The 19,324-nt window shown below is 46.0% G+C and overlaps 1 protein-coding gene and 1 long non-coding RNA gene across 10 annotated transcripts in view; one reads left to right on the forward strand and one right to left on the reverse strand.

Annotated features, from left to right (window-relative positions):
* The window catches only part of EVC2 (EvC ciliary complex subunit 2), a 120,110-nt gene that overhangs the window by 77,419 nt on the left and 23,367 nt on the right, over window positions 1-19,324 (reverse strand). For all 9 annotated transcript variants that reach the window (XR_012062804.1, XM_072946390.1, XM_072946419.1 and 6 more), the window contains exons 8-9: window positions 11,498-11,632; window positions 8,665-8,804 (exon numbers count right to left, since the gene is read on the reverse strand). Coding sequence is in view for 8 of the 9 variants with exons in the window: in XM_072946390.1 (XP_072802491.1) it covers window positions 8,665-8,804; window positions 11,498-11,632 (275 nt within the window). In the remaining variant the exon portion in view is untranslated. The remainder of the gene's footprint in view (window positions 1-8,664; window positions 8,805-11,497; window positions 11,633-19,324) is intronic.
* LOC140688085 (uncharacterized) lies at window positions 14,678-16,620 on the forward strand. Its single transcript, XR_012062810.1, has 2 exons — window positions 14,678-15,413; window positions 16,320-16,620. It is a non-coding gene; the product is annotated as an uncharacterized lncRNA (long non-coding RNA).

Genomic DNA, 19,324 nt, shown 5'->3' on the forward strand with positions numbered 1-19,324 from the left:
TGACTCTAGAGCCAGGAAAAGTTTGCTGTACACGGCATCCAGTCTGAAGGGTTCCCAGATGGCCCCGTTATTAACAATCATCTATATAACAAGAAAGCAAAAAAGGTAAAAACGAAATGCTGCCGAAACCAAATGAGAACCCAGTCCCTTCAGACGGTGTATTTGGCATAATCTTCCAAAGATCTGTGCCCCAGATTCAGCATCTAAGTGCTGTCATGAAGGTGGACCCCCTCCGTCCTCCATGCTCCTGGGCACTTCTGTAATCTCGGGATCTACCGAGAGGCTGGAACTGTTGGGGTGCCCCCAGCTTTCCCCCTCAAAAATAAATCAGTAAACTAGCAACAAAACCCGGAACCCTGAGGAGTCACCTGAGATCTTCCCTTCCCTTCAAGTCCACCGTTCCCACCCTACATCGCACTTCGACATCCCCGACCCTCGTCTCCCTGCTCTCCCCTCTAAGCCATTTTCCATTTGCACCCAGAGTAGTCTTTTAAAACACAATCTACTCTTATTGGAAAAAACTCCCTGGGTCTCCAGTACCGACTGTGGAGTCTGACATCCAGAAATCTCTGTGACCCTGCTCCTCTTCTCCATCCTAAGCCTTCACTTGAGTAGCTTAGCCAAGGCCACATGGTGTCACAGCCCAGATTTAAACCCTGATCTAACTCCAGGGACCATGGTCTTAACCAATGCACTTGGTGGCCCTGTTGCTTTACGCTATCTTGAGCCACGTCTGTTTCCATGTCTACAGTGGAAAACACAGGCTCATACGCTGCCACTGACAGCAAGGACTGAATCCGGTTCATTGCCCAGAGGACGGTTTACGCAAAGATGGGATCTGTTCCTACTGAGGGTGGCCAAGGTAAATTTGGCAAACTCTCCCACTGAAAACAATTAGAAAAGTTGCACAGAAACAAAATCTGTTTGAAAGTATCTGAGGGCTAACAAGGCAGTAAATAAACAGGAAGTCAAGATCTAGCAGCACCAGGAAACTCAGAGAGTCCCATAGTTGGGGACACTGTGTTCCTAAGAGCATCTGGTAGATCTAGAAGAGGCAGGGGCTGAAAAGCCAAGCAGAATTTTCGAAGATGAAACCTGGAGTTCAAAGACTGCTGAGGAGACGTCACCATGATGAAATCCCTTGGCCTTCTGGTTGGTATTCATACCTCAGGAGTAAAGATGTACCAAAAACAGACCAGCCCTTGAAGGAAATGAAGCCCGACTTTGAACGAACTCCATCTCTGATTAGATCGAGGTAACCCACAAGCACACCCTTAACCACCTGCAAGAAGGCAGCATCATCCTAGTCTTCAAACTGACTTCTCAGTTTTCATTTACAATGTCTGGGACACAATCAAAACTACACAGGCATACAAAGAGACAGGAAAGTGTGATCACAAACTAAGAGGAACAACGTGTAGTAGACGCCAAACAGGGTTAAATACAGTCAAGTTTTCAGATGGAGACATAAAAATAATTCTGCTTAATATGTTGGAGGAAACAAAAGATGAGATTGAGAATTTTGGCAGCAACTGAAAACGGGAAACATAAAGAAGTCATCTGTCAACATTTGTGAACTGAAAGAGGGAAAAGCTAAAATGATGAATTTTAGAGTGGGAACCAGGAGACTGTGAGCCATGTTCCTGGCAGGAGAAACCACGGTCAGCGCAGGACCCTGACCAAGAGCACGCATCCCGGAGCCGCACCACGTGGGTCTGAAACCTGCCCTCTCATTTACTTGTGTGTGCCCTGGGGCAGGCTCCTTAACTTTGAGTCCTAGTCTGTAAGATGGTGACGACAGCAGTACCTGCTTCCTAGGGTTGTTAAGAGGATTATAAGTATTTGTAAAGTTCTCAGAACCACATCTGGCTCTATGTTCTGTTACACACACATAGAAATTTTAAGTATCTGTTAAATACATAAAAAGAATGGGTATAGTGGAGGACGTCAGCATCATGGTGGAGTGAGACACCCTCTCTGTCTCCCCCTTCAACCTATAACCAGTAAAACACCCACAGTACAACAAAGGGGCCCCTGCCTAACAGGATGCCAGAAAATTCCACACACTTGTGCACCTAAAGGTGAGTAGACCGGCACACATAGTGGAGGCAGAATTGGGGGAACAGCAGAGATGGTGCCTGCAGTCCTAGCCCCCCAAGCCATGCCAGGTGAACCCCCAGCCCAAACATCCCAGTAGCAGCAGGGGGAGGGGATATTCCAGCCGCAGCAGAGCCTTTAGCCATAAGTAACTGGCCAACAGCAGCAGTGGGGTCTCGAACCCTGTTCTCCAGCCACTGAGGCACCCACAACTTTGCTCCCCACTCCCAGCAGATGAACCCATGAACCTCACAACACTGGACATGGTAGAGGTGCCTGCATGAAGCCAGCTCCCCCGACTCTCCCCCTCCCCCTGTGGTGACAGAGCCTGCAACTCAGGGGTTTCCAGAAGAGCCCTCCATCCTGGTGCCCCAGGAAGCAACACCAGTGACAATGGTGACAGCAAGGTACCAACAAACTCAGGCACAGGAAGCGATAATGAGAGCGCAGAGCCACACCTCTGACAGAGGCAATGGAGGATGGGAAGTGCCAACTCCTGAATATAACTAGAGGCAGCTCAGAATCAAGCAGAAAGGTGTTCAAGACTACAAGTGCACTGGCAGAGGGACAGCTCATCGAGCATCATGCAGAACCACAGCAACATTGCACTACAAAAAGAAAATGTCAATTCTCCAGAAACCAAGCTTCGAGCCACGGAATACTGAGATCTAACTGACAGAGAATTCAAAACAGCTGTCAGGAAGAAACTCGGCCAGCTACAAGGAGACCCAGAAAAGCAGTTCAACGGGCGGAGGAATAAAATGAATGCATAGAGGGAATACTTTATCAAAGAAATTGAAACTCAAAAAAAAGAACCAATTGCAATTCTGCAGCTGAAGAGCTCATAAAGGAGGTAAAGAACGCATTGGGAAACATTGGAAACAGAGCAGCCCCTATGGAGAGGACTAGCGAGCTCAAACACAGAGATCTAGGAATGACACAAGTAGAAGAGGGAAGAGAAATAAGATGTTAGAAAATGGGGGACGTCTACAAGAGCTATCCAGCTCTTTTAGGAAGGGCAACGTTAGGGTAATGGGTATCCCAGAGAAGAGAGGAAAAAGGAGTGGAGAGTTTATTTTGAGAAATAATAACTGAGAATAAACAAACCTGGGAAAGGAATTGGATACACGGTCTATGCAGCTAAGAGAACACCTATTACCCCAATTCAGAGAGATCTCCATGACACGCTATATTCAAACTGTCAAAAGTCAATGACAAGGCAGCCAGGGGGAAAAGATGGCAACCTACAAAGGAGCCAGCATTAGGCTCTCAGCGGATTTCTCCGAAGAAACTTTGAAGACCAGGAGGGAGCAGAATGACCTCCTCAGAATGCTGAAAGACAAAATATGTCAGCCAAGAATACTCTCTCCAGCAAGGTTATCATTCAGAGATGAAGGAGAAATAAAGCCTTTCTCAAACAGACAAAAGCTGAGGGAGTTCATCGCCACTGGACCTATCTTATGAGAAATGCTGGAAGGAGTTCTTCTTCCAGAAACAGAAAGGCAAAGTACTCAAAAGTTTGAGTAAGCTGACAGAACCAGAAAATTGTAACTCTTTTCCAGAATAGGTTTTAAAACACTTTATTATAACGTAAAAGTTAGAAGGAGGGAAAAAAGCAGAAAAAATACCGATAACTACTTCAGTCTGGTAGCTCACAACATAAAGATGGATAACTTGAGGGGAAAAAAACACAAAAGGGGAAGAAAAAAAAGATGGACTCTGTACACATAAATGAATATAAGATGCTATCAGCAGAAAAAGGACTATTTTATCTGAAAAGTTTTATACAAGCATCACAGTAACCACAAATTATAAATCTAAAGCAAAGACATGAAACATAAAAAAGAGGAAACTGAGAAAAACATCATAGAAAACCATCAAATCAAAATGGCAGATAGAAACACCAGAAATAAAAAGGGACATATACAGCAACCAGAAAAAAGATAAAATGGTAGAACTAAGTCCTCATCTATCAATAATAACCTTAAACGTAAATGGATTGAATTCACCAATCAAAAGAGACAGAGTGGCCGAATGGATTAAGACCCAACTACATGCTGCCTGTCAGCTCTAAAGACAAATATGGGCTGAAAGGGAAGGGCTGGAAGAGGATACTCCAAGCAAGTGGCAGCCAAAAAGGGGGGTGTAGCCAAACTCATATCAGACAAAACAGACTTTAAGCCAAAAAAGGTAATGAGACAAAAATGAGTAGTGTATAATGACAAAAGGGAAACTGCATCAAGATCTAACAGCTATTAATATATATGCACCAAACATGGGAGCACCAGCATATATAAAACAAGTATTAGCAGACCTAAAGGGAGAAACTGACAGCAGCACAATAGTAATGAGAGATTCATCTTAACACCCTGCTTACATCAATGAATAGATCATGGAGACAGAAAGTCAAAAAGGAAACAGTAGAACAGATGGGTTTGATAGATTTGTACAGAACATTTCATCCAAATGCAGTAGAATACACATTCTCCTAAGTGAACATGAAACTTTCTCAAGGACAGATCATATGTTGGTACACAAACAATTCTCAGTAAGTTAAGAAGACTAAGGACATACCAAGCATCTTTTCTGAACACAGTGGTATGAAACTAGAAATCAACTACAAGAAGAAAGTTGGAAAAATCACAAATATCTGAAGACTGAAACATGTTACTGAACAATTATTGGGTCAATGAAGAAATCAAAAGAGAAATTAAAAAACGTACCTGAAGACAAACAAAAATACGACATACCAAAAAATCTATGGGGTGCAGCAAAGGCAGCCCTAAGAGGTAATTCACAGCAATAAGGCCTACCTCAAGAAACAAGAAAAATCTCAAATAAACAATCTAATTATACACATAAAGGAACTAGAAAAAGAAGAACAAATGAAGCCCAAGGTCAGTAGAAGGACAGAAATAAACATCAAAGTGAAAATAAATGAAATAGAGACTAAAAAGACAAAAATTAATGAAACTAAGAGATGGTTCTTGGAGAAGATAAAGTGGACAAGCCTTTAGCTAGATTAAAAAAGAGAGAGAGAAAGCACTGATAAATAAAATCAAATATGAAAGAAGAGAAATAACAACAGACACCACAGAAATACAGAGGATTATAAGAAAATATTATGGACAGGTGTACAACAACAAATTTGACAAAGAAGAATTGGACAAATTCTTAGAATCATACAACTTTTCAAAATTGAATTATGAAGAAATAGAAAATGTGAATAGATCATTTACTAGTACAGAGATTGAAATAGTGATCAAAAAGCCTCCAAAACACAAGTCCAGGACCAGATGGCTTCACAGGTGAATTCTATCAAACATTAAAAGAAGATTTAATACCTATCTTATCAAACTCTCCCAAAACACTAAAGAGGAGGGAATGTTTCCTAACTTTAGAAGGCCAACATCACACTAATACCAAAAGCAGACAAAGAGAACACAAAAAAAGAAAATTACAGGCCAGTATCTCATGAACATAGATGAAAAAATCCTCAACAAAATATTAGTAAACTGAATAAACAATATGTTAAAAGAATCATACACCATATTAAGTGGGATTTATTCCAAGGAGGCAAAGATGCTTCAACATCTTCAAATCAATCAAAGTGATATACCACGCTAACAAAATGAAGGCTAAAAATCATCTGATCATCTAATAGATGCACAAAAGGCATTTGACAAGACTCAGTATCTATTTATCATAAAATCTCTCAGTAAAATGGGTGTAGGGGGAACATACCTCAACATAATAAAGGCCACATATGATGAACCTACAGCTAACACCATCTTCAACAGTGAAAAACTGAAACCTGTCCCTCTGAAATCAGGAACAAGCCATGGATGCCCACTCTCACCACTCTTATTCAACACAGTATTGAAGTCCTAGCTAGAGGAATTAGGCAGGAAAAAACTAAAGGTATCCAAATTAGAAAGAAAGAATTAAAACTGTCACCATTTTCATATGACATAAGTATATACATAGAAAACACTAAAGACTCCACCAAAAAAACTAAAAGAAATAATAAACAGTAAAGTTGCAGGATACAAAATCAACTTACAAAAATCTGCTGCACTTCTACACACTAGCAATGAGCTACCAGAAAGAGAAATTTTAAAAATTCCATTTACAGTTGCAACAAAAAAATATGAAATACCTAGGAATGAATCTGACCAAAGAGGTGAAAGATCTGTATGCTGAAAAGTATAAAATATTGCTGAAAGAAATTGAAGAAGGCACAAATAAATGGAAAAATATTCCATGTTAATGGATGGAATGAGATATTTTTAATGTTCATATTACCTAATCTAGAGATTCAATGCAATTGCTATCAAAACCCCAAGGGCATTTTTCACAGAAAGAGAACAAAAAAATTTTAATTTATGTAGAACTACAAAAGACGCTGAATAGCCAAAGCAATCCTGAGAAAATAAATAATAAAGCTGGAGGTATCACATGCCCTGATTTCAAACTATATTACAAAGCCATAGTAATCAAAACAGCATGGTATTGGCACAAAAACAGATACACAGATCAATGGAACAGAACTGAGAGCTCAGAAATAAACCCATGCATATATGCACAATTAATCCACAACAAAGGAGCAAAAAATAGACAATGGAGAAATGACAGTCTCTTCAATAAATGGTGTTAGGAAAGCTGGACAACCACATGAAGAAAATGAAACTAGACCACTATTTCACACCGTACACCAAGATCAACTCAAAATGGATTGAAGACTTACCTGTAAGACTTGAAACTATAAAACTCCTAGAAGAAAATAAAGGCAATACACTCTTGGTCACAGTTCTCAGCAGCATCTGTCTAGATATGTCTCTCAGGCAAAGGAATCAAAAGCAAAAATAAACAAATAGGACTACATCAAACCAAAAAGCTTCTGTACAGCAAAGGAAACCATCAGTAAAACGAAAAGACAAGGTATTTCCAAATAACATATCTAAAGGTATTTCTGAATACTATATCTGATACGTGGTAATATCCAAAAATATAAAGAACTGATACAACTCAGCAACAACAACATGAAACAACCCAATGGGTAAATAGATGGAGCTGAACAGACATTTTTCCAAAGAAGACACACAGACAGCCAACAGGCACACTAAAACAACATCACTAGTTATCATGGAAATGCAAATCAAAACCACGATGAGGTATCACCTCATGCCTGTTAGAATAGCTGTTATCCAAAAGGCAAGACATAACAAGTGCTGGTGGGAATGTAAGTTGCTGCAGCCATTATGGAAACACTATGGAGATTCCTCAAAAAAATAAGACTAGACCTATCGGATGATCCAGCTACTGGATATATATACCCCATTTCTGAGTATTTATCCAAAGAATGTGAAAACACTAATTTGAAAAGGTATATGCACCCTTATGCTCACTGCAGCATTATTTGCAATTGCCAAGCTATGGAAGCTACCTCTGTGCCCATCAACGGACGAAAGATAAAGAAGAAATGTATATACACAATGGAATATTACCCAGCCATCAAAAGATGAAGTCTTGCCATTTGCAACAACATAGATGGACCGTGATGGTATTAGTAAGTGAAACAAGTCAGATGGAGAAAGAAAATACCACATGATTGCACTCATATGTGGAACACAGAAAACAAACAAACGAAAACACAAAATAAATGAATAAACCAAGCCAAACAAAAGCAAACATGTAGATTCAGAGAACAGAATAGTGGGTACCAAAGAAAGGGCGGGGAGGAGGGATGAATGGGTAAAGGGGGTCATCTCCCCTGTAACCGATGAAGACTAAATTTTTGGTGGTGAGCGCAGTGTAGGGGATACAGAAGTAGAAATATAATGTTGTGGATGTGAAACTTACATAATGCTATAAACCAGTGTTGCCCCCATAAACAATAAAATAAAATAAAAACATTCAGATCATGATCCTTAAAAGTAAACAGATAAATAGACAAAAAATAAAAATTAAAAAGAACTGAATTCAGTTTTGCCAAAATCACATCTCCTGGTCTGGCCTCTCCCTCCAGGTGTCACTTTCTCTACTTCACTGTCCTACTCAACACCCCACCCACACATCAGTCGTACTGAGCTACTTACACTTGGCCAAATGTATGTGTCTTGCTCATTTCCTATCTTGGGATCTGCCCTGAAAGCCTCCCTTCCCTTAATCTACTAGGAAAGCTTCTGCTCATGCTTCAAGAATAAGTGAAAATCTCTCTTCCTCTGGGAAGCATTTCCATGAGCAGCTCAGAGGTAATTACTTTTTCTCCTGGGCTCAGCTGGCCCCAGTCTTACCATGGTGTTCATCAGACTTGTGTGGTCACTTCTGCTTATGTGTTCTCACTAGGTCAGATCACCTCCTCCCCAAACCATGTCTTATCTCTTTTCTCAGATACCAAGCATAGTGTTCAGCACGTGGCAGTTACTCGATTATGACTGCTGATGACACATGAATGATTCCTGGAGTGAGTTAACGGATGAAAGACACTCAGTGTTTGCTCTCCTACTGCTGTTGTTAGAACACTCATTATATCCGTGGAAGTATAATGAGACCTGGAATTCTTACTCTTCCAATGCTTGGAGCATGCTCCCGGGGTCCTCTGAAGACAGAATGTCTACCATTTGGTCATTCAGAGCAAGGTCTTCATTCACACCATCCGCTGAGGTGAACTGGGAGTGCTCCAGCTTGCTCTCGTGATGCTGGCCCTGCAGGAGAATTTCAGAAACAACAATTGAGTGGCTCTTCTTCGGAAGCTCATGGGCTGGGAAAGTCACGGAGGAAGGTGGGGATCCCCAGGCAGAGAACCTAGCTGGCCGCAGCACTTGTGAGCAGGCAAGACTCAGGCAAGACACTTGGCTGAGCCTCATTTTCTTGTCAGAGAAATAGGATCACAGTTCTGGTAGCCTTGCACAGGCTTGCTGTGTGGCTAAAACAAAGCAATGGATGGGAAGACCTTTGTAACTATAAAGACCCAATAAAAATATTTCATCATCATCACCGCCATCTTATTATCACCATCATCATCACCACCACCATCATCACCATTACCATCATGATCATCCCCAACAGTATCCCCATCATCGTGCAGGGGAAAATTACATTTGGCAGATGAACTTCAACATCATGGATCTGACTGGGTTTCTAATCAAAATACAGATGTGGAAGATGGAAGTGCCATCAGAGATAATTAAGCTCAACCCTCTGACTGGATGGACGATGTACCTGTTTTGCACCAACATCATTAACTCTGCAGAAATGGGTGACAATCATACTCACATTTAAGAATTCCTGTCCCCGTGCCTTGTATGTGTTATATCATGAAATTGTCACGCAAAACAAGTGCTGACGCCCCTGCTTTACATGTATGGGAACTGCAGCTCAGACTGATGAAATGACATCATCTGAGTTCACACAGCCCATAAAGAGCCTCGGTGGTGTTTGATCCCAAGTCTACCTACCTCTAAAGGCTATCTTCTGTTTTACAGCACGTGGCCCCACCGATCACCACCGCAGTGGAAAAATTCTTTTAAATGTGAAAAGAGTTCATTTTGTGATGCAGGAAAAAAAACTACTACAAGGGTCTTCAGACCTGAAATCAGATTCACACTCTGCTTTCCTCCCACGGTTGTAACAATCAGCCTTTAATCTCCGAGCAATGAATCCTTGTTCCTTCATCAAAACAGCAGGGTGAGTTTTATTCTGTGATCGATAACAGCTTTGGGAGAGGAAGCAGGATGTCTCATTAGCTGGGCCATTTTCCTTTTCCTCAAAGCCTTTTGCCTGCCCAGGAGAGGGCGGCCTGACCTCATTTTGAAATGACAATTCTCTCCTCCAGGAAGCAGAGGCAAAAGGAGCGGTGGTGGCAGGACTGCCAGCCTCCGGGGAGGCAGGTGCTCCTCAGAAGACAGGTCCCAGCCTACGCTCACACTTGAAGCAGGTTGTTTAACGTCAGGGGCTTCAGTTCCCTCACCATCCAGGGAGGGAGAAAGGTAACAGATGCTCCTTTCAAGGCGGTGCTGGACCTCTGGCTGACACTGCATCGCAGCAGCTGAGCCCCGGTGGCCCTGCAGGACGGAGCAGCCCAACCAGGGGCTCACTCCCCTCAGCCTTCTCACCTTCCTCTGCCTGTCCATCAGTGATTGGCCGAGGGTGCATTCATTCCTTCACACATTCATCGAATGCCTTCTAAGCACCGGGCTCTGTACCAGGTGATGGAATATCGCAGCCACCATCCGTCCTCCAGCCACGTCCCCTCACCCTCGCCACTCAGTGCGCTCTCACCCAAGATCCACCAGCCAATACCTACGCTTCCTTCCCTGAAGGCTCCTGCTGGCCTTCAGAGCCCATGCCGGGGGAATAACATCACCCTTTGGCTTGGCCCCCTCGCCCTCTTGTTCTCAACCAACGACCAGTGGGATCTGATGGCTGAGTCCCCCAGCTCCATCTCCCTTTAGGTGGGCTGATGCCAAAGCTAGATCTACACTGGCCCCAGTGTTCCATTCCCATGGGGGATGAAGCTCGGGTGCCCACAGTCATGGCTTGATTGGCTGCCTTCCCTTTCGGCCTCACTCCCCCACCCCTCTCATTATTTCCTGGGATCACTTCCCCATAGGAAATATTTGTATGTGGATCCTGGTCTCAGGATGTGCTTCTGTGGGAACCCAGAGCAAGACAGGAAAGCCGAGATCGAGGAGTTCACAGATGGGCCTAATACATTAGGATAAACGCTGCGTGGGGTCCAGAAGCTAGCGCAGGGACCCAGAGAGAGGGCCCCTAACTCAGCCAGGAGATGGCCAGTAATGATGTCCAGGGAGGGGCAAAGTCCAAGATGAGTCTTAAAGGATGTGTCAGAGTTCTGCTTGTTGACGAGCAGAGAGAGGATTGAAAAAGCATCCGAGGTGACTGTGGAGAGCTCGGGGGTCTCGGGGACACCCAGTCATGGGTAGAGCAGGATGTTGACATGTGAGGCTGGACCACAGGAGGCTTTCCTTATGAGCCGTGCTAAGGAGTCTGGGCTTCACCCTGAGGATGAAGTGAGTCTTCAAAGTCTTTTCAGAGGACAGTGTGGACCAGGGCCTGAATCAGGATGTGGCATGAATACAAAGCGGGCCACACAGGTGGGTGCTCAGTGAGTCGGCCAGAATGCAGGGGTTCTCCGTCCTGGTCACGTTAGGATCATCCAGGGAGCTTTTAAAAACTACTAAGGATGGGGATGCACCCAGGACAAAGCGGTCAGACCTCTGCAGGAGGACCTCAGTCTGAGCGCGCCTCTGCGGCTCCCCTGGGGATTCCGGCATCTGTCCAGACTTGAAACCCACTGAACTGAAGGATAAACTTCCACCCCACGTCTACCACCAGCCAACCACCATCCAGGAAGAAGATGCACGTGGATTCCCACCTGATGTCTGGTAAGCAGGCTTCCCTTCAAACACCGATATCGAACCATGAAGAAAAGCGCAGCCCAGGTCAGCACGAGGGAGAGGATGAAGGCCACGAAGAACCCGGCTGCATGGAGGCCATGGTTTGGCAGGACCTACGGGGATAAGAGGCAGAGAGAGTTTGTTCGTGGTCATGCCTTCCATCTCTCAAATCAAGTTGTGACTAAGGGAAAGTGGAACAAACAGTTAGCGAGACCCACCTGGGTTTGGACTGGGCTCTGCCACCTACTAGCTGGTCACCTTGAGACCATCATTGGGCCTCTCTGGGCCTGAGTTAAATGGGGCAAATACTTCAAGGAGCTGAACATGGAGGTATGCACACAGTAGGACCATCCACCCCAAGGCTGGCACAACACAGGCACTCAGGAAGGTTAAATTCCCAACTCAAATACGTAACAAACCTAAGGCAGCACAAAGTATCTGTGAAATATTTCGAGTCGGGCAGAAATCTGCAGATGCTATTTCCCTGGGAGATGTGGCCCACTCTGGACCTCAGGATCACTCTGAAGGATGCACGTGGTGGGGGGAGCACCACACAGGCAGAGAGAGGCAGGCCAGCTGCCAGGCAACCCAATGAACGACCAGGCACGGTGGACTCCAGAGCTCACATGAGCTTACTTTGACGTGTGCTGCCTACTTCCCTCTCCTCGAAGGCTTCCTCTGGGCCCCAATCAGCAACAGCCTGGGCCTAGGGTGAGTCCACGGATGGGCCAGGAGTGGCCGGCAGCAAAAAACAACTGTGAGAAGCAAGATGCTCTAGACACTACCCATCTGCCCCTCCCTCCACCAGTTCTGGGGGATCTGGAACGTGGTGCCAATGACGGCAGCAGCTGCCATCTTGCTAAGCACTCGGGATGGGTCAGGCCGTGGGCTCGCACTGGAGCTCACACCACTTATCCGAAGAGTCTGTGGCAACACGAATCGCCGGGCCCACCTTCGGAGTTTCTGAGTCACTAGACCCGGGGCAGGAACTGAGAAGCGGTGTTGCTGGCAAGTTGCCAGGGGATGCTGCCGTCTGCTTGTCTGGGAACCAGACACTTTGAGAACCCCTGGGTTGACGCTTTCACAACAATCAACTCCTTAAATTCTCCCAAAGACATTTTGAGCAAAAATAAAAACAGCTCTGCATTGCAAATCGTTTAGACCTGAATGGAAATGCCTCTTCTATCAAATAGCTGCGATGCTCTGGGCAACTGACTTGACTTCTGGGAACCTCGGTTCTCTCATCTGTAATATGGGGCTAAAAATACCCCACAGCACAGAGATTAAACAACACCCTAAGGTGGAGGGGCCCCGTGCAAAGCTCGGCTCATCTATTTAATCAGGAGTGTTTACCGGGTGTCTGCTGTGCTTTACACACATTATCCATTTACTCCCCATGACCACATTATAAAGTGGGCACTATTTTAATCCATACTTTCAAATTATTGTGCCAAAGTACAAATAAATTAAACAGATGGCCCAAGGCCACAGAGCTGTTAAGTAGCAGACCCAGGATTCACACCCAGCACTTCAGGTGAGCAGCCTCCACGCTACAGCTGCCTCCCCAGACTCCAGCCTGGCCTTTTACCTGTTGCCCTGCATGGGCCCACCAGGCGCCGGTGCCACTGTGAACATTTTGGTTCCCACCCTGAGCACACCGCTCATCCTTTTGTGGTGAGTGACTAGCAGGGCAGAGTTTTAGAATTCCTGAGTCTCTGGCCAAATGCCTTCACAGTCCCATCAAAACTGTTTAACTATCAACATCTTTATCGAACTTTCACCAGAGACCAAGTACTTCCTTTCTGATCTTTCAAACTATGCTTTAAATTCAGAACTCACACTTCACATGTGCAAAACCAAGCTTCTCTATCATCACATCTGCCTGAAACTCTCTATTAAGTGGCTACATCACAATGGCTTGCAGGTTTGACTTGATGTTTGCATGTGGTGGTGACTTTCTGTGACATCAAGTTAATTCATGGATTCGATGAGCCCAGTGCCAAGCATGGGAGAGACAAGGAGGAAAGAGACCTGGTCTCCGCTCCAAGGAGCTCAGCGTCCTATGGAGGAATGGCTAGGCACGCAGGCTGGGGTGACGTGAGGCTGGGGGCAAGGTGGGAGGAGGTGCAACCTCTAAACTGGCTCAAAGGACAAAGAAGACCTTCCAAGAGGTGACCCATGGGCAGAGGACAACAAGCCAGACCAGGAGCAGGGTCAGCCAAGCAGAGGGAATGGCATGAATGGGACATGCAGGTGGCAAGAGACACAGCCTGAGTCCCAAAGGGCTTTCTAGAGGAGGCTGGGGAGGCGGGGATCACTGCAAGGTTCTAAGCCAGGAAGTAACACAGTAAGACCAGTATTTTAGAAAAAGAAATCTGGCTACTGTGTGACTTCAGTCTGGAGGATAACCCTGGGTGTCACAGCCAAGGGAGAAATGACGAAGACAAGAAACAAGGCTGTCAGAAGCAGTAGGACATACTCGTAAAGACCATGGACCGAGGCCCTAGCTGGGGTTCAGCTCTCAGCTCTGCCCCCTACCACACTGTGGGACCCCGAGCCTCCCTCTCTCTAAGCTGAAGTTTCCTCATTTGTAAAATGAGGGCAAAAATCTTGCAGACAAATTCCACTGATAATCATTGTAAGTACAGACTTCAAAGAGCCCGTTTAACCTTAAATTTCATTATCTAAGAATAAAGAAAAAGAGGTGGCTCAGGGACCCCAGCTTTCTTACCCCTGCTAACTTTCCATCTTGTCTCTGAAAAAGACTCAGCCGTCACTAACACCCCTTTAATCACACATTAGCTGGCAGCAGATTCCTTTGATGAGTTCCACCACTGAGTTTAGGAAGAGTGATGCCAGACCCACCCTCTCAAAAAAAATTTCAAAAGAAATGCTTTAAATGCTTAAAATCCAATAACAAGTTACAAAAGCATGAGGAAAAATTGTTTATACAGTTTGGCTTCAATTATGTAATAAATATATTCACAGACTTGAGGAAGGCAAGAAACCACCATGTTACCAATTGTTCTGTCTGGAGGTGGGGACATGAGGTAATGCTATCTTATCTGTCTGTCTCTGTGTTTAGAGAGGCTGTTTATGTCCACATGGACATATATTAAATCTCACCCCTTCCCAAACAGAAAGAGTTTGAAGGGGACATCACACAGAATGATTTCCCTGGAAGAGATTTTAGGAGCGATTTAGCTGAAATTCTTGTTGAAGAAGCAGAAGGGTCAGTGACTTGCTGACCCTTGTCCCACAGCCTTTGAAGGGCAGCTCTGAGGGCAAAGACGGACAATTCCAGCAAGAGCGAGAGCTTGGAGGTAACCACCAGTGGAGACAATCACCCTTACTAATAGAGCTGGTAAGTTACAACCTAGTGAACAAGGCTTCGATTACAGAACAAACCGCACAGCAGGATTCCATTCCGCAATGCTGTCACCAAGCTTCAGGACCTTGGCCAGTTCCCAGAGTCTCTAAGGACCTGAGTGTTTTACTCTCAAAGGAGGAAGTAAAACTGTGTGTTTAAAGTCTCTCCCTCAGCAAAAATTCTATTCTGAGGTCAACAAAATGTATTAAGTGTCAACCAGGGGAATAATCTCAGTGTCACAGAGTGACAAGGTGTATCAGACGTCCCAATGTCATGGGCTTCCAGCCAGGGGCGCCAGGAGCATGCCTTGGGGATGCAGAGCAATCAGAAGTGGAGAAAGTTGGTCAGGGTCCTGCAGGATGTTTACAAGCTGCCCAGAGGACAAGTAAGAGAAGATCAGAGCGACGTGGAAAACACTGGAATCCCACAGCACAGGGAGCCAGCAGAGACCCCCTTTCCTGGTGGACGCTGAATCCTTCTTCTAGCAGGCAATAGGGAGCCCCTCCAGAACAGAAAGTGAGCAGGTTGGTGCTTCAAAAAGGTTATTGCAGTGAGAACAATGGGCTGGAGGGGAGCAGGGCTGGACGGGCAGGAGGCTGGTGCACTCATCCAAACAAGACGTGACCCCTAGAAGGCAGGTGTGATATGCCTCCCACCCTGCGAGTCAAACTCAAAGCCACATGCTTCCACCCACAGAGTTGCATGCTCTCTCCACTGTGCTCAAGGGCACACATTGTAAATCCTCGTATTTGAGAAATTCTAACACCATACATAGCTATGTTCTGAGGCATTCTTTATCTTCGTAACTAATACAAGCTCTTTCTATATTAAAGACTTTAATCCTTTTTAGTGTGTGTTGCAAATAGTTTCCCAAGTTTGCCACTTCCCATTCCCAGTGCTGTTTTCAAATGTGAAGTTTTCAACTATTTGTGTCCTCAAATCCATGATTTTCCTCCATGGTTTTTTTTCATAGCGTGTTAACCAATATTTACTTTCCACAAACTGTTCTGTCTATTTAGATTTAAATCTGTTTAGGGAATTCATCTTCATTTTTCTTTCAAAAGATCCAGTCAGTTGCCTCCAAATTCATGAGTGAAACATTCTCCTCCCATTGATTGAAATAGCATTTTATCACATACATACACGTAGAAGTTCTACTTCGTTCCACTGGTCTGACTTTTCTTGCGGGACCATTATACCTACAGCATTAATGTAGCTTTCTGATTTTTTTCAATCTGCTAGGGCAAATCCTTCCACATTACTCTTCATTTCAAAATGGTCTCATCCAGCTTCCTAAATTTATATTTTCAGGTGAAACTATGATTTGATCACATCCTTCTGCAAAATTCCACTATGATTATTACCGGAACCACATTCTAAATGAATTTGGGTGATGCAACAATTGGTTTAAATGTCCCTCTCTTGATTAGATCCAGATCCTTGTAGCGGAGTATGACGGCCTGCTCCCTGGTACCTGGCACAGTGCCCAGCTGGAGGGAAGTCCAGTTCCCCGGACTGCCTGAACTCAATGTCCAGCAAGAGGTGGAGAGATTATTCTCCTCTCAAAGAGACTCCATTCATCCAGGACACAGAAAGAGTAAGAAGACTTTTTGGGGCCTTAGTGGACATATGTAACTTTCACTGGCAAGAAATTAATAATAAATTAAGGAGTTGATGGGGTCTCTTCCAAGTGTTGCAGACCCCAATTTACACGACGGATAACTTAATGTCTTTACTTTGTGTTTTCTAACTGCTTGATGAAAGTGTCGGAGGAGTGCCTACCCTGCCGCCGAGCTCCCGCTACTCACCACTGTCACACTTCCCTAGCATAATGATGCTGGCTTTGCAGGCGCCCACGTCAGCCCTGCTAGAATATATGCTACAGCTGGCAAGGGCCTTGCTGCGTCCTTTCACGTCCTTAGTGGTACTAGGCACTGTGCATGCATCCAGTCTATCTCGGTTCACGTCCAACCCACAGTCAAATAGGCTTAACCTTGATGTCAGATCTTCAGCTGCGTATTTCAGGAACTTCTCCTTCATCTTTTTTTAATTCTTATTTTTCACTGAAGTACAGTCTATTTGTGTTAGTTTCATGTGTACAGCAAAGCGATGCAGTTACACACATCTCTCCTCCATCTTTAATGAAGTCCTTCAAGATCCAGCTGAATTCTTACCTCCTCCGGGAGGCCTGCCATCCAGCCAGCCCACCCAGCAGCCCGTCTCTCTTGTCAGTATCCCCAGCACTTCTGATTATTTGTTGGGTCACAACCTCACAAATTCAGCCACAGTTGATGTGCACTGTTTGGCCTTTTTTCCCCTGGTTTAACATCTCAGTGTTGGGGGAGGAATGGTGGGTGATGGGCGAGCTGAGTCTCCAGGCTGCCCCAGACTCCACAACGCCCTAGAATCTTGCCTGGGCCTGACTCCCACACTGGGAGCACCTGTGCAGCCCTCATGGGAACTTAGGCTTAAGACCCTGATACATAACGTTCATTCACAATTCACACGGAACCCTCGCACAGCGGTGTTGTGTGCTTGTGTAATAATACCGGCGACATTTACTGAGCACTCACAGGAGGCCAGGCCCTGTGCTGACTGCTCTACCTGCACCTTTGACTTTGAAACGGGAACTACTATTATTCTCATTTTACAGCTAAGAAACTGAGACCCACGGAGGTAAGCACTGTGCCCAAGGTCACACACAAAACTTCCCCCTCAGTGACCTCCTTGAACGTGGTCCACAGGCAGAGGTCACCTGGCCCAGGGGCCAGTGGGGCTCACATCCAGCCCACTGCTCCGCTGCCAAGCCTTGCAGCCCTGGGTCTGCAGCCCAGAGAAACCTATTCCTGTTCTTCTGCAGGCAGCGTGCGAGCTGGAGACACCCCGAAGTCCTGGGAATGGTTCCTCTCCATCTACGTGAGCGGGTCTGGGGCCCAGAGGAAGGGCTCATAAATACTGATTAAATGAACGTTCTCTGACCTTTATTGCAGTCACGCAGCGACCAGCCATCTCCTCCACTGCAGGGCAATCACTGATGACACTGATGACAATCAACTCAATCAAGGGATCTCTACCTGTCGCGTGCCACCCACAGTGTCAGGCACAGAGGGGGAAGCAGGAATGAATCAGACACGGTGCCACACGGCAGGAGCTCCCAGATCAGCCAGGAGAATCATCTGCCCGTGTGCTTAACTCTGGTTTTGTTCCCACCTTTTCTGGGCAAGAAATTGACTCTGTGGGAGACAGTGTGGCCCACTGGAGCCAAAGCGCCTGGGTTAAATCCTGTTCTAACACTACCTGTGCAGAAAGGCTCACACAGCAGGCTCAAGACTTCCATCCCTTGGAAGGGCTGCTCCCAAGGCTGGGTCTTAGCTGGCATCTGGGAACCGGAATTTCGAAGGGTTCGCACCATCCCGATAAAAGCAGCTCACGAGGCCTAAACTGTTGTGCAAACGATGTGATTTACGCTGAACACCTGCGGTCCTTCGGAGAGTCTGGAGTCCTGGGATGTGCCAGGCAGAGGATGCCCTTGCGCCCAACTCCCAGGACAAATCCTGGGGACTCTCCTGAGCTTCCCTGGGAATGGAACGGCACTTCACATATGTTGTCACAACTTGACGCCTGAGGGATGAAGCATGTCCTGCGTGCCTCTACTGGGAGAAGACTCTGGAAGCCTGCACCTGGTACCCTCCAGACCTCGCCCCACGTGCCTGTGCTCTTGCCGACTCTGCTTTGCATCCTTTCTCTGTGATAAACCAGCCTGGTACAACCACACGTGCTGTGCTGTGAGTCCTCCTGGGGAACCACTGAACCTGCGGGTGGTCTGGGGACCCTGACACACTAGCCATGTGACCTCGGACAGACTACCTGACCTAGGTGTGCCTCAGTTTCCCCATCCATGAAATGGAGGGGTTTAAAAGTACAATCTGTCCGCCAAGACTGTGCTGAAGGCGACACGATTCAGCCTGTCCTTTGCTTAGGCTGCCGGCAGCGAGAGGGCACTTAAGAAACGTGAAGTGTGGTCATTTGGTGAATAAACATTTGATGAACAAGCAAAGGAGTGAAGGCACGAGCTGCAGGTGATCGAATGGTGAACAAAGATGGAGAAGTGTTGATGGTGAACAGCAGAGGAAGCGTGGCTGCCCCTGGACGGCCCTGGGAAGATCTGGGAAACTCTGGGAAGACAAGGCGTGACCACCCACTGGTCCCGGGACGAACACTGCAGGGCAGGCAGGAACAGCTGGGCAGGCGCACAGGCGGGTGGGCGGGGCCTCAGCCTGTCTGCGCGCTGACCTACCCGGCCCGCCCCGATGAAGGGGGCACCCGGGAAACTAGCCGGGCGGTCTCGGGCCAGGGGACCCCAGCCTCCACGTGCGCCTGGAGTCTAAGGCCAGTGGGGGCCCCTCCCCTCAGCTCTGAGAACAGTGAGAGGCCA

Source organism: Vicugna pacos, chromosome 2 (genome assembly GCF_048564905.1).
Source record: "Vicugna pacos chromosome 2, VicPac4, whole genome shotgun sequence".
In the NCBI taxonomy this organism is placed as follows: domain Eukaryota; kingdom Metazoa; phylum Chordata; class Mammalia; order Artiodactyla; family Camelidae; genus Vicugna; species Vicugna pacos.